General features: G+C 39.2%; 1 protein-coding gene across 3 annotated transcripts in view; it reads right to left on the reverse strand.

Moving 5' to 3' along the window:
- Window positions 1-15863, reverse strand: part of CRYBG1 (crystallin beta-gamma domain containing 1) — a 206463-nt gene that overhangs the window by 40153 nt on the left and 150447 nt on the right. For all 3 annotated transcript variants that reach the window (XM_049695279.1, XM_049695280.1, XM_049695281.1), the window contains 5 exons: window positions 11273-13559; window positions 8140-8187; window positions 7935-8053; window positions 6116-6284; window positions 3045-3184 (listed from right to left, as the gene is read on the reverse strand). In XM_049695279.1, the coding sequence (XP_049551236.1) occupies window positions 3045-3184; window positions 6116-6284; window positions 7935-8053; window positions 8140-8187; window positions 11273-13559 (2763 nt within the window). The remainder of the gene's footprint in view (window positions 1-3044; window positions 3185-6115; window positions 6285-7934; window positions 8054-8139; window positions 8188-11272; window positions 13560-15863) is intronic.

Here is a 15863-nt window from a genome sequence, read left to right on the forward strand (position 1 = left end):
ATGTCCCTTGACTTCAGAACACCTGCATTACAGTACCTGTTCTGCTGATGACTAATCCTAACAACTAATCCAACTTGAGAAAGTGACCAAAACCTGTCTTCCTTGGTTAAATGATGGTGTTGGAACAGATGCTCATAATGCTCCCTTTGAAGTTCTAAAATCCTTTAGCTTTGTTTATTAGAAATATACTCAAAACAAGATGTGCCCTCACCTCTACAAGGATGGGTACCAGGATTAGCCAGCTGCTTTAAACAAAGGTTTAAAAACAAATCACAGGCAACAGAATCTGAAAGGAAATGTGAGTTAGAAATGTCTCACTTTCCCAAATAAGAAACCGACAAGTAATACTCTTAATTTGTGTATGTGTAGCAAAACCTAATCCAGAATGAATAGGCCCTGAAATAAACCTCCTAATGGAATCTAAACAAGTACCATGCCTCCTACACCACCCCCAGCAAAATCTTCTCTTACACCAGTTCAGGGGACTGCTGCACCAACAGAAGCAACATGAGCTCGGGCACCTGTTATCAGCTGAATTCTCCCAACCCATTGAGATTCTCCTTGGAGATCTGTAAAAGTACTACTGACCTGGTCCCAAGATGACCAAGTTCAATGACCCCAAACTTTGAGCTGACATCCAAGGCAGCTTCCTATTATCCTAATGGAAATGAAGAACCAGAAAAAAAAAAAAAAGTCTACTGCCATGCAAGCCCATCAAAACTTGTAAAACATTACTGGTTTGTAACTACCACCTATAAAACTAGGTTAAACTTACTGTCAAGCTAAGAAACTTTATTTAAGTGTAGCTCATTATGCTTCCACATAGCCCAAGCCTGAGTCATGAAACCTTCCAGACATGGAGATTAAAATATTATGGCAGACGCCTATTTCATTCTTCTAAGGAAAGTGATATTTCTCAACATTAAATGCTTTGAGAAAAAAAATGTAGAGATCTCTTTGATGTGAAAAAAATAAAAGGCAGCAAGAGATGAAGACACTTTTTTTGTTTAGATTCCTCCTTTTCTTACCAATCACTAAACACAAAAGTGCCCGAAGCTCAGATGCCTTTTCTGCTCTTTACACTCACTCCCCGATGAGATCTTATCTAGCACCCGGTTTAGATACATTCTCCATGCTGATGACTCCTGATTTTATCTCCAGCCTCACCCCAATCCCGAATTCCAGTGTCATGCATCCAGTCACCTTCCTGACCTCTTACTTGAATGTGCAGTTGACATCTCCAACTTAACCTCACAAACTCAACTCCTGGATTTCATTCCCCCTCCTAGTTTTCTCCATTCTGGTAAATGCTGGGGTCCCAAACCCTGGACATTTCTCAGCCCCTCACACCCCACATAAAATCTGTCAGCACATGTTGGTTCTGTCTTCAAAATGTATCCAGAATCTGACCATTTTTCACCACTACTATCATGCCAAGTCACCAAAACCTCTTGCCTATGTAACTGCAGTGACCTCCTCACTGGTTTCTTTGCTTCCATTCTTACCTCTTTACAATCTACTTTTACACAGCAGCTAGAGTGATCCTCCTAAAACACAAGTTAGATCAAAATCCTCCAATGAGTTCTCACGTCACTTGGAGCCATCTAAAATCCCTCCCAAGTCCTTCAAGGTCTGACATGACAGGAGGCCTCTCTCCCATCACTGGTCCTCCTAGCTCACTCTACTGCAGCCAGACCTCCCACCTGTTGCCCAAACATCCCCTGGAGGGCTTTGCAAATGCTGGGCTTCCTGCCTAGGACACTCCCCTGCTCCGCCTCCCTCAGATGTCCCTCAGCAGACTCCCTCACTTCCTCAGGTCTCTGCTTAAAGGTCACCAGGGACCTTCCCGACCACTCTCTAAAGTAGAACTTCCACTGTCCCTCTCCATAATTTATGTTTCTTGTAGTATTTACCTTCGGACTCATTACATATGTATTATCTTATGCATATGCCATTAATAAAATCTCTTGAGCAGTCTCTGAATATATAACTTATATATATAACCACTGAATATATTATGAATTGATTAGAAAATATACACAAAGACAAAATTTGAAAAGAAGATTTTAAATAATATATAAAGAAGCTTTAGTGTTTTTTCCTGCATCTCAGTGGATGTCTGTCACATGCCCTGGGCTGTGCGCTCCACTGCAGAAGCCACAAGCTTCAGTTCTGCAGCCTGAACTTTCTAGCCTTATTTCTCCTCTGAGATATTCCCATTTCCTTCAAAATACCCTTGCAATTTCCTGTGATTTTTGAAACCACCATTCTAGGGGCTTTGGAAAGCATTGTGTGAAAATGTTAAAGGAAGTAGCATGCATGTTGGCCTCCATCCCACCTGAAATATCAGGGGCACACATGTTTTAATTACCTCCTTTGAATTACCCTGAAGGTATAATCTGCAACTCAGCTTTGAATGAATCAGGTTCCTTTGCAAAAAGGAAATTCCCACATTAAAAATGCAGTTTTTGGACTTCCCTGGTGGTGCAGTGGTTAAGAATCCACCTGCCAATGCAGGGGACATGGGTTCGAGCCCTGGTCCAGGAAGATCCCACATGCCGCAGAGCAACAAAGCCCGTGCGCCACAACTACTGAGCCTGCGCTCTAGAGCCCATGAGCCACAACTACTGAAGCCTGCGCACCTAGAGCCCGTGCTCCGTAACAAGAGAAGCCACCACAATGAGAAGCCTGCACACCACAACAAAGAGTAGCCCCTACTCGCGGCAGCTAGAGAAAGCCCGTGTGCAGCAACGAAGACCCAACACAGCCAAAAATAAATAAATAAATTTTTTTAAAAAATGCAGTTTTCTCCCTGCACTTCCTCCAAGAAATCATCATTGTTTATAAGACAGCTGAATCATAAGAACATAGGTAACACAGTAACCAAAAATATCAGATTTTTATGTGCCTTATCAAAAAATAATAAAACCTTGTAGTCAATAATTACTTGACAGGACAACAAATCAGAGACAGAGTATCTTAAGTCCTCCTTTTACACTCAAAAAAGGGCTTCATTAGAATTGTATTGGAAATAAAATACTCACGTGCCCCAATGTACTTTAATGGAACAAGTCTTCTGCATCATACCAAACCCCTGCATTTCTTCAATATCATCAAAGTAGGAATTTAGAAGTCCTAACCCTTCTGGTTCAGTAAATAAGTCAATTTGACTAACTCTGTAATCCTAAAAAAAAAAAAAGAAAAATGAATACACGTATACATGTATAATAGTACACCATGTATTAAACTCTACAGTAAGCTCATTATTCTTCTTTTCAAATAGTTAAAAGAAGCTTTAAATATACAATAGGTTGCACAGATCACCTGCCACTTTATCCCTTTCCTGTTTTCACCCATGACCTAATAATATATGATCTTTCGGGGCAGACACATTGGTTTAGTCATATATCTCAGTGTTACATTCAAGCAAAGAGCACCAGAAATGTATTTTAGAGTTTTGGAACATAGTTATTTCTCTCATCCTCACAAACAAACAAACAAAAAAACAAAACTGCTTCGCTTTCCTTGGTAACATGAGTTTTAGTTCCTTTGCTCTCCTGTGACCATCCATGTCCAGGGATACTGGTTTATAGAGTGGTTGCACTTGGAATCTTCCTCAGCTGTTTTGTGCCCATAAGCCCCCTGTGGTAACTCTCCTTGAGTATGATGTCAGCTTGGTCTAAGTCATAAAAGGCAAAGGCACACGTTTATGGTGATTTAAATCTCTACACTTTAGTCACTATTCCATGCACTGCATGTCTATCAAACACTCTACAAAAGGCCTCTCTTGGCTGAGTGCCTGAGCCCTGATCGAATGGTTTTTGAACCTCTTCTGTGTTGCAGAGCGAGGTGAACTGAGGTACAGAAAAAATGGTTAACACTTGGGTCAGTTTAGGGGCAGCTCTTTCAAACATTAACAAAAGGAACAAATCTAGTGAACTGAAAAGGTGACACCCTTGAATATACGTTGTGACTTATGTTTATGTGTCAAGAAACCATAAACACAATCTGTAAAAAGTTACAATTCGTCACATATTAGGAGCCATAAAAGTATTCCTTCTCTTTAACATGACACCATTCAGAAAAACTTACCCCAAGGAAATAAATCAGAAAATGTATACATTATTAAATGCACAAAAATGTTCATGCAGTATTATTTAAGGTAAGTTTTTCCCTAAGTCCCACAGTAAGAAGAAAGGTAAAATAAATGATAGCGCATCATACCAATGGAATATGATGCTCAGTTAAACCCCAAACCATATAATAACATGAAAAGCATTAATTCACCTTAGGTCTGCTATTATCAAGGGAAATAGGAGGCCTCTTTACCAATGTGCTTCATTTCCCTTAGCCCACCTTCCGGGATCCCTAAATCCCCACCCCACCAGATCCTAATACCTCCCCCAGTTGCAAATCATTGAGAGATGTTACAAACGGGAGTGTAACCTTCAGGAAAGTGGTATGGAGAGAGAAAAAAAGGATTGAGAATCACAGTTTTAAAGGAAAACAACACTGTACCTGTATTATGATTACAACTATAGAAAAAGCAGATTATAATATGGCCAAGAAAAAGTAGAGAATTCAGAAAAATGAAGGGAGGACACTTCATGAGAGATGGGATTTTGGATGATAGTTTAAAATATTGTTTCATTACCAATACTATTTGAGTAATAAATAAAAACTGCACTAAATTATTCCACTATGACATTTTAAAATGGTGTTTCTCGTATCTTACATAAGGTTCATCACATTATGTACTTAAAACTAGTAAGAGATAAATCGTTTAGAATACCAATATTACCACCTAAGTCACTCAGAAATGTTGACCCAGGAAACAGGTGACATTTTCCTCCGCCAAAAGCTGTTAGTCACTCTTACTCGTTCTCATTTTGGAACATGGCTTTTTTCCCTATTGTACCCCAACACCCATGTCTAGTACACAAATGGAGTTTTTTCACTTGGAAGATACCTTTTACATTTTTAAAGGTAAAGAATCATCAAATGCCAAGAACCGTGAAGAACTGATACAAGTTCCTCAACAACGAATAAGGGACCAAGAAATTTTTACCCAATCCATAAAGTGGCCTTAAATACCTATTTTTCTAAAAACCCACATGAAATGCCAGAGTTGATCAACTGAATTATCTTTGGATTATTTATTTTTCCAAAACATAACTCCTGTAAGCCACTCAAGGTAATAAGAACTCGCACAGCAACCAAAAAACTAAGTAAAAGAAAAATCTGGCCCATGCTCCGCAACAAGAGAAGCCACCGCAATGAGAGACCTGTGTACCACAATGAAGAGTAGCCCCCGCTCGCCTCAACTAAAAAAGAAAGCCCGCACACAGCAACGAAGACTGAACGCAGCCAAAAATAAATAAATAATAAATTAATTTAAAAAAAAAAAAAAGAAAGAAAAATCTGTTCAGGACTTCCCTGGTGGCACAGTGGTTAAGGTTAAGAATCCACCTGCCAATGCAGGGAACCCGGGAAGATCCCACATGCACGGAACAACTAAGCCCGTGCACCACAACTACTGAGTCTGTGCTCTAGAGCCTGCAAGCCACAACTACTGTACGCACGTGCCACAACTACTGAAGCCCGCGCACCTAGAGCCCGTGCTCCGCAACACGTGCAACACGAGAAGCCACCGCAATGAGAAGCCCGTTCACCGCAACAAAGAGTAGGCCCCGCTCTCTGCAACTAGAGAAAGTCTGCATGCAGCAACGAAGACCCAACGTAGCCAAAAATAAATACATAAATTTATTTTTAAAAAAACAAAAATCTGTACATACAGAACTCATCAAAACTAGGTTATTAAGTAAAATACATTTGCAGATGGGAATGGGGGGCCAGAATGAGAAATTTACCTTCAGGATTTATTGTGAAAAAGATGACTAACCAACTAGAATGTTACTTAGTTCTAATTCATTTAACATGTACAAATGTTTAAAATACAGAAAATACATCCATAAAACACCAAATATTTGTCCCACTTTTATCATAAAATGAAACTCTCTCTCAAAAGAATTATACCCAGCATTCAATAAATATTTGCTGAAAGAATGGATGAAATCCAGTTTGCCTTTATTAAAACCTTACGAATTTTACCTACCTGGACCACAAGTCTGATTGAACCAATCACCACAGGCTTGGCCGACTCTGCCTCGTCATCGTTTCTTTCCAGAATATCTTCTATATCCCAAAGACCAGACAGTTCCAATTCTCCCTCTTCTAAGGGGATGGAGTGTCCTTCAAAATTTGGTTTCTCATAAAAAATCCAGCTAAGAATAAAACATAGCAAAACTATTAGCCAGTCTTGGTGAGAGAGATTTTGAATACGCAAATATTCTGGCCAATAGCCACTATATATATATATATATATATATATATATATATACCATATATTAGTGGCCAATTCTCTAGCAATTAAAACAGCATAAACTCTCCCTAAAACTAAAACTTCAGTGGGCATAATTAAGCTCTGATAACTGAAGAATTTTATCAGGATTTTAGAGGACTTTTGACTATCAATATGAACATTATAGAACTACTAAAGTTTTATAGAATTGCCAGTTGGTGGAGACTTAGTAATATGTCGGATAAATGGACGTTTATTGCAATTTTTTTCTTTTTATGTATGCAAAAAACACTTCTCTTGAGGGATTTTAACTTATATATTAGAACCATATCAATGGATATATTGATACAAAGGACTACTACATGCATGTTAATGGAAAGCACTTTTTGCAGTTTTATTGAGATCTAATTGACATATAACATTGTATTAGTTTAAGTTGTACAACATGATGATTTGATATCTGTGTATATTACGAAATGATCACCATAATAAGTTTAGTTAACATCCACCACCTCACAGTTACAATTTTTTTCCTAGTGATGAGAACTTTTAAGATCTACTGTCTTAGCAACTTTCAGATATACTATGTAATACTTTAACTTTAGTGACCCAGAAAGCATTTTTACAGTATTCTTCCCAACAACATCCGAACACTAAAGAAAAACCTCATGACAATATATGACAGTGCTGGTCTTAAGAGAAGTCAACAAAAGCTGAAGAATCACTATTCATTAAAAACAAAATTATAACTTTCAGTTTTCAAATTTAAGAACAAAAGCTAATTGTATTTTTCTAATGAATATGTTGAATATACAGAAAAATATATTAAAATATCTAAAACCTAAGAGGAAAGATGCTGCATATTTAATCAAATGGAGACCTAAAGAAAAGCTTAATAATTTTGTAAACCATAAAGAGCCCTACACTCTTTCTCTTAAACAAGCTTATAAACAGGCACTAAAGACAAGTATTCATGCCGGGTAAGTGATTTTTTTTTTAAAACTGCTTTTCTTTATTCAATTTCCTGCGTATTTCCTCAAAGCATTTAAGCTGGTAATATAATTGTTTCACGGTTTCTTTACTTAATAAAAACTATCTGCTGTCAAAAAGTTAGAAAATAAAATTTAGATTAGTCCTTCACTGAACTGTCATTAAAAAATGTTAGCAAAGATGTTTTTTCTTATAGAATTTAAAAAATGCTATCAACATGACTATGACCTATCAACATGAGTCGTGCAATTCTTATCAACCTCATTGAAAATTCAAAAACCAAAAGTATGTTATGGACTCCGGTGCTCAGAGTCCAAACCAACATTATGTGGGAAAAAGAAACTTATACTGCTGCACTTTTCTGATTTTTCTAACAACAACATGCATCATTCCTATCATCAGAAATAACATTATAAACCATATTTCTTACACATGAATTTCTTTTAGTATTCACTATGACTAGTATTGTCTGCCCTTTACACTGCTAAGGGCATAATTTAAAATAAGTACTAATGACCAAAAGGGTAATTAAAAATGTGAAACACACACCCTCCAAGTCAGAAACACAAAGTGTCACTCTTACCATCCTCTAACAACTTTTATGAGTACCACGGGAGAGAGGCTCCAAGAGCTGCAATCCTCAATGTCACTGAACACTTCAATGCACTCCTCTGACACGTCAGGTTCACCGTATATCACCACCTAAAGAAAGTGAGAGTGGTAGCACGTTTTACTGCACTTTAACAGATCAAAATGAAATCTAGACTTGGAATAGAAAATAATCTTACCTTTCCAGGTCGGGGATTGATTTTATTCTGGACACCTCCTTTAAGTGTCTGTAATCAGATGAACAAAAACACAACAAATAATTAAACTTTACGTAAAGTCCTCTTTTCTCCTCTCATGATCCTTTAAGATCGTATTTGCCTCATATTTGTCAATTTGGAAACATGTCTACCTTGATCTATGCCAAAGTTGTCTTAAAACTCTCTTTGACGGGACTTCGCTGGTGGCACAGTGGTTAAGAATCCGCCTGCCAGTGCAGGGGACATGGGTTCGAGCCCTGGTCCGGGAAGAGCCCACGTGCCACAGAGCAACTAAGCCCGCGAGCCACAACTACTGAGCCCAAGTGCCACAACTACTGAAGCCTGCACGCCTAGAGCCCGTGCTCTGCAACAAGAGAAGCCACCGCAATGAGAAGCCCGGGAACCTCAACGAAGAATAGCCTGCGCACAGCAACAAAGACCCAAGGCAGCCAAAAATAAAAAGAAATAAAAAATTAAAAAACAAAACAAACTCTCTTTGACTCTATTAAAATAAGGGCTTTTCCCCCCCTCTAACTGTATTTGCCATTTCAATTTCTTTTCATTTAAATGCCTAGGATACTTCCACCAATCTGGAAAGTTCAGGGCGAAAGAGTCAGACCTATGTTTTACATCAGTTCACAGAACAAGAACTCAGCTAAGAGATTATAAGTCAAACAATCTCAGTATAATTTCAAATAAACAGAGAAATTCTAATGGATTAATCACATATCTAGAATGAGCTGAATCCATTTTATGTGTTCATATACATATCTTATCTGAATCTATAATTACTGTTTTTTCATCACATAACTAGTCTAAATAAAGTGTTTATGGTATATTTCACAATGTACATTGTACATGGTTACTTTAATCCCTCGTTTTTGATGAACAAAATATATTTTTATATGGCTCCAAAACTAATCATTTTCAAGACCATCTGACCAGTAAAACCAGAAATGCCTAAGATAATAAAAATAGTAATTACACATGTAAAAATATTATAAAACATGGACTACTTTCACTGCTGAACAGGATGCCTATTCTAAGGATGGCCTTTGATCTGATCGCTCTTGCACCACACCAGGGTGGAATATGCCTGAAAGACCATAGGAAGGGCCTCAGTAGAGCATTATTACAGATTAAAATGCCATATGCTTATTTATATATGCACATTTCAAGAAGACAAGCTAAAGAAAAAGCCTGATATTTAAATGAAATTCAGTTAAGACATTAAAGGGAGAATAGTTATATAGTCAACAAAGCCCAAGGTGTAAAAAAAACAAAACAAAAAAATTTTTTTAATCATAAAAAGGCCTAGAGAAAGTATAAAGTACTTTGTTTCTCCTTTTTACTCCATTTGATCGGGTTTTTCAAGGGACTCCATAGGGAAACTGTATATTCTGTTGTCAGACTCGTTGTCAAAGAGAGGTAATCTAAGAATGATTAAAAAGACAGAATAATGCTGTAATGAACGGGAAGTGGACCAGTGTCACTTTTGTGCTTCAGAGAAATACTCAAAAATCTTAGGATTTCTAAGTGCTATAGGCTGATTCTAAGTGCTATCTGTTTATAGCAGTGGTTCTCAAAGTGAAATCCAGGGGTCCCTGGAGGGTCCCCAATAATTCTGCAGGGAGTCCATTAGGTCAAAACCATTTTCATAATAAGAAGAGGTTATTTCTCTTTTTCACTTTCTTTCTCTCACAGGTGTAGTGCGGAATTTTCCAGAGGGTCCATGACATGTGATGACATCATTGCTCTGATGGCTACAGGAATGTACATTTGTATGTTCTAATTTTTCTCAGTATTAATTTCTAATGTAATAGATGCCAATAGGCATAACCCACATCAACAAAAACTCTTTGGGGTCCTCAATAATTTTTACTTTGTATCTACATCTATGTGTGTGTGTGTGTGTGTGTGTGTGTGTGTGTGTGTGTGTGTGTGTGTGTGTGTGTGTGTGTGTGTGTGTGTGTGTGTGTGTGTGTGTGTGTGTGTGTGTGTGTGTGTGTGTGTGTGTGTGTGTGTGTGTGTCATCCTAAGAGTAAAAAATATGAAAACTTTTGAGCAGAGGGATCTGAGCCTCTGCTGGAAATCCAACTATACGTTTTGAAAGAGCTTCCAGAATTGTATTCCATGATAGGCTTGTAGCAAAAGCTAATACAACAAATTCAAACATGGGGCAGTGCCCTGTACAAATGAGGAAGTGGGCAAGATATTTTCTGCCTGGATAAACTGTGTTGGATGTTGATCTACACTTGCCAGGTAGCCTGGTTCACAGGGTGGGCAATAGGAATACAGAGGCCCACTCCTGTTTCTGGGCTTAGCAGAGCTGAGCTCTAAATCTTATCTGCCTCCCTCTTTCAACTTGAGCTTGGTAACGGAAAGCCACAAATTCACATCAAAAACTGAGTAAAGAAAACAACTTCCAGCAGTCAGATAAAAGAAGATGGAGAAATCTTAACTCTTTCTCAAAATGGTATTTTGCCATCCTTTCTACTCTGTTACAGGAAAGTGCTAATGTAGACCAAATTCTTTACTCCCCAACAGCTTTGCAGGAAAATAATATTTCCCTAATGAAAACTAATTCCAGATAAAGAGAAAATACTTTATCAACCATGTGGGATAAACATTTATTGCTACTAAGGGGAAGAAAGAGTGAATCTCAAAGTACAAGAGAAACGGTTAGGAACAAGATTCCTCGGTGGAGGCTTTTCCAGATAAAGGAAGCTTGCTTCATAAATGCTCAAAATTCTAGGTATAGTATTGAGCATTTTTACACAGAACTAGGGAAGAAAAAACACCCTGTCTCTGAGCTCTCAAGGTACCTTAACTACACCTTTCACAATACAACACATAAATTCACAAGTGCCCTAAAATATTTGTAGCTTATTTTCCTTGCTGGACTACAAATGCCTTGAGAACAGAATCCAAGTACCTTTTCTCTTGGACTCTAAAAACCCTTGTACCTAGTAGGTTTTCAAATATGTGATGAATGAATAAAAAACTATCAGACACGAGCATAACCATTTTTAAACAAATAACATGAATTGTTCATCGTCCCCTTCTCCTCTGACTTAAAACTACCCCACATAAATAATACTATGTTGCTACTTACTGTTGTATCTGATAATGACATTTCAGAAAAAGAAATGCTTGGGTCAAACAGGGTGGATTTGAAAAGACCGGGGAAGTCTGTGTCACTGCTTCCATAGCTCGGCAAGTTCGATTTAAGAACACTTTCAATATGATTAGCCTTTTCCATATCACCACTGTTCTGCAGTTTTGAAAATTCAGAATATGTAGTTTTGGGCACGGGTAGGTTGCTTCGTGAATCCAGATCTTTTCCGGTTTCCTCTTTTTGCAGGTACTTTTCCACGGAGCTTGGACTTTCCAATCCCGAATGAGACGTATCTGATGAGTTGAAATTGAAGACCTTTACGTTGCTGGGTGGCAGACTTGGCTGTTCTTTCTCTGAACCACAGGGTGGGGCACCCTCAGCCACAGGCTGTAACACGGAAGGCCGAGAAAGAGAACTGTTGTGAGCGGTGTCGAAAGATGTGGTCATGGTATTGACTGATGTTACAGAGGGAGAAAAGATTTTGTCTTGTGGTAAAGAAGATAAGATGCTTGAGAAAAGCGCACTTTTTTCTAGCCTCGATCTCTTGACTCCACCGTTTGTGACATCCCTGTTCTCCTTGTCATTTACTTCTGGAGCCGCCAGAGGCTCGCCTTTCCCATTAGTGCGAGTTTGCAAGGACTTGAAAAGGACACTCTGTTCAGTGGATGAACGTTTGGGTCTCAGTTTGGATTTGGTGTCAAGATTCTGCATCCAATGTAAAGCCAGTGACATTTCTGGCTGGCCTTCCTTTTTCTTACCCAAACCAAAGGTAAACACGTTGGTATCAAACACCTTTTCTAAATTGTCCTCATGAATAGGAGGCATGGCGAAGTGAGGGGCAGGGGAGTTTGGCATCCTGGCCTTCTTTTTCTTCTGGGGCACACAAACTGCGCTGTCCATCTTTTTTATAATCTCGGTGAATTTTTCCATATCAGAAGAAGAATCGAATACACTATCATCACTACCAGCAGAAATGTTCAAAAGGCTTGCAGGACTGTCCTGGCCATTTACAACATTTTGATTGGGTCTTTGAGGGGTTTCTAAATGATTTCTGTTGCCAGGGTAGTTGGTGGTGCTGGATTCAGTCTTTAGGGGTTTTCCGTTGCCCTGAATAGGCAGAGTTTTTTCTGATTCGGGCAGCATGACTTGTGGGCCAGATTTTGCTACATGTTCCTCTGTGCAATGAATGTGTTTGGGTGATGTGCTCTTATTGCCCTGTACTTCCTCTTTCTGGGGAGTACGACTTGCAACAGAAACCACTTCAAGTTCATTATTGTGACAGCTTGGCAACTGTGCTTCTCTAACTTCAGAGCTATCTGAGATGATCCCAGAGTGGACATCCTTGGTGTTCTCCATAGGGAGCATGAAGGACCTGACCTGGACAAGGACCTTGGATGGACACTCATTTCCCATAGCTGCCAGGCTGTGCTCTGGGGACAAGGGAAGGCTTCTTTCTCCCCCTCCTCCTCCTGCCAGTCTGGAGGGGGACATCTTCTCATTATCCTGATGAGACACAGGCAGAGTACATCCATTATGGTTTTCTGACACTTTTAGATCAGTGCACAGCAAACTGCTTACAGGAGCTTGAGCACCTGTGTCTTTGGGATCATCCACAGGAATGGGGGCAGCCAGTGAAAGAGAAGGCCCATTAGATGACCCAGCTGGGTGCTGGGAGTCAGAAAATCCATCCTGCGGCTTCGGTATGGCTGTTGGAGGTGAATCTTTGGCCTCAAGAACGGCAGGGCTGTCTTGTGCTGTATCAGTCATATTTTCACGTTCAGGTCTTTTGCGGTCAGCAGCCTTTGAGTCGTCCTCTCCTAAGAGCTCGTGGTCCTTAACAGGAATCAGAGCAGCAACCACTGGTTCAGAAGGGCAGCCAGCATCTGTTTGCCCATCTACCTCATCACCTTGGTTAAGCGGAGAACCCGGAGTCTCCTCTTCAGGAACAGTAACTCTGGCTTCTGCCGAGGCTTCCTTCCCCAGCGCACCATTCTGGTGACTGTCTGGCGGCAACTTCTTTTCAGGCCGCTCCATTTCCTTGGCTTTTTTGGCTAAATTCAGCTGTGCCCTCCCGACAAATGTTTTATTAGAGGCAGGAGTGTTCCTCGCACCTCGAAGGTCAGTGTGTCTTGGGCTATTTGCCTGCTTGTTTTCAAATAAGGAGATTTTGGTGGCAGTGTTTCCTTTGTGAACTGGCTGGCTAAGTGGATTATGCCCATTTCCCAAACCGCCAAGATTCTTAGGGGTTTTAAGATTTAGTTCCACATGTTTGGGCTTGGCAGGGCTGCAAGAATAAAGCAACAAGATAAAGTTATTAACCTGGGTTTTAAAGTGAACATACCGATTTATTACAAAACTGTGAAAAGCCAGTATCTTTCTGATAGGTAACATTTTTGATGAAACAATTTTTAAACAATTCTAAATACACTATCAATTACCTTTAATGGATGTTGCGCTTCCGTATGAGGGATGAAAAATTATATAGCTAAGAAAGGCTAGAGGTGAGAGGGTAACAAGTTTTCTAATAAGTTTATCATGTACCTAGTAGATAAGTACAGTGCTTGGCACTAGAGTTGGGACTGAAGAACATTAGAACCAATGTAAATACTTCCTGTACTCCCATACTTTAAATATGTAAATGATTTCCCCAAAAATCAACTGTGTATTTTTTTATAACTTTTTTTTTACATTATCTCAAAAGTGAGATTATAAAAAATATTTATCTATTATTTACCTCTTTGGATAGTTTATTCCCTTCATCCTTCCCCCATAAAAATTTTCTCTGACTATACAAGTGTGTCCACTATAGAACATTTAGAAAATATAAAGACAAAAAAACCACTCATAATCTTACCACTCAAACACTATCCCTGTCAACATTCTAGTATACTTCCCGTCTTTTTTGTATGCATAGGGAAATATTTTCAATAGAATTGAGATTAGTCTGTTCATAGAGTTTGGTATCTTGCCTTAAAAAAAAAAAAGAGATTTAACATTTTTAACATTTTTCAAGTTACTAAAAAATATGAAAAGTCTTCATAATGTCTGCATAAAAATCCATCATATAGATGTACCACAATTTACTTATCAATTACTCAGTTGTTGGTTTTGCCACCATTCTGGGGGCAAAGAGGGTCTCCCTTCTTTCTCACATTTCTTGGGTGTAATTGCCCCCTAATGGAAATTTTAAGTCTTTGAATGTACACACTGTTTTCTTTCTGAGAAAAAAATGTCCTCTGGCTCTGGTCCTGGCTCTTATACCAATTATCTGTGTGAACTTGGTCAAGCCACCTTAACTCTCTAAACTCTACCTGTAAAAATAAACAAAAAACTAGATGGTTTAGAACGTGTGTGTGTACTGGTTCACACACATACATATTATCATTGAAGATATCCTGTGGTTCTCTTCAAGGGCTGCAAAAGGGGACAGTAGAAACTGGGGGATGGAACTGTTGGCCAACCACCCTCCTTTCAACCAGAATCACTCCTACTTATGTTTTATATATCACTTTTATATAAGCTTTCCAAGAAGAACAGACTCTAAAGCTAAAAACAAAAATGTCTAAATCATTAGTCTAGTGATTTATAAAATGTAAGAGGTAACACCCACTGACATTCACTGATCGTCAAGCACTTTCTATGGCTTGCCTCATGTACAATTTTACACATTCTCTCTTTTTTTTTTTTTTTTGCGGTATGCGGGCCTGTCACTGTTGTGGCCTCTCCCGTTGCGGAGCACAGGCTCCGGACGTGCAGGCTCAGTGGCCATGGCTCACGGGCCCAGCTGCTCCGCGGCATGTGGGATCTTCCCAGACCGGGGCACGAACCCATGTCTCCTGCATCGAGCAGGCGGACTCTCAACCACTGCGCCACCAGGGAAGCCCCACATTCTCTTTTAAGATGAGGAAGTTGGCATCTAGAGAAGGTAAGTACTTTGCCTGAAGTCACACAGCTAGTAAGTGACAGAAGCCAGGTGTTCTGGTTTCAGATGCTATGCTCCCAACAACTCTACTATTCTGCTTCCCCAGATAGGATCAGACTAGCTTCGCCTCAATGACCGCCTCTGGTTCTGTCCAGCTTTATGATCCACGGAGTCAGTAAATTATCAAGAGAGCTATAAGATAATCATACCTCAGAGGCCACCTCGATAACGAGAACACAAAGTAGGGAAGCACTAACATCTCACACTGTCTCCTGCATGGACTCACTGGCCTTCCAGAAGGCTGGGCCTGAGGAGCCTTTTGAAGGAACAGGCAGTAGGACCTTGGAAGAAGACACTTTATTCTTCTGGAGAAAAGGATTAGACTGAGAAGACTTGAGATGTCCTTCCCAAATACAGCATTAAGAATTAGATGTTCATTTTAAAATTTTTTATTTAAATACTATATTTGATATATTCTCATGAATTTCTCCTTGGCATTGCTTTCCCCAATAGCTCCTTAAGATATCTAAGCTCCCTCACGGTGGGCCCTTACCTGAAATTTAAAAGCAAAATTAACTTACAAGCACTTCCTTAAAGATTAAATTCTAAAACCAGTGAGATGATTAGAAATAAGAGAACTTACAAATGCTATCAGTTAATGAGGGA

The sequence above is a fragment of the Orcinus orca genome, chromosome 12 (genome assembly GCF_937001465.1).
Source record: "Orcinus orca chromosome 12, mOrcOrc1.1, whole genome shotgun sequence".
Taxonomy (NCBI): domain Eukaryota; kingdom Metazoa; phylum Chordata; class Mammalia; order Artiodactyla; family Delphinidae; genus Orcinus; species Orcinus orca.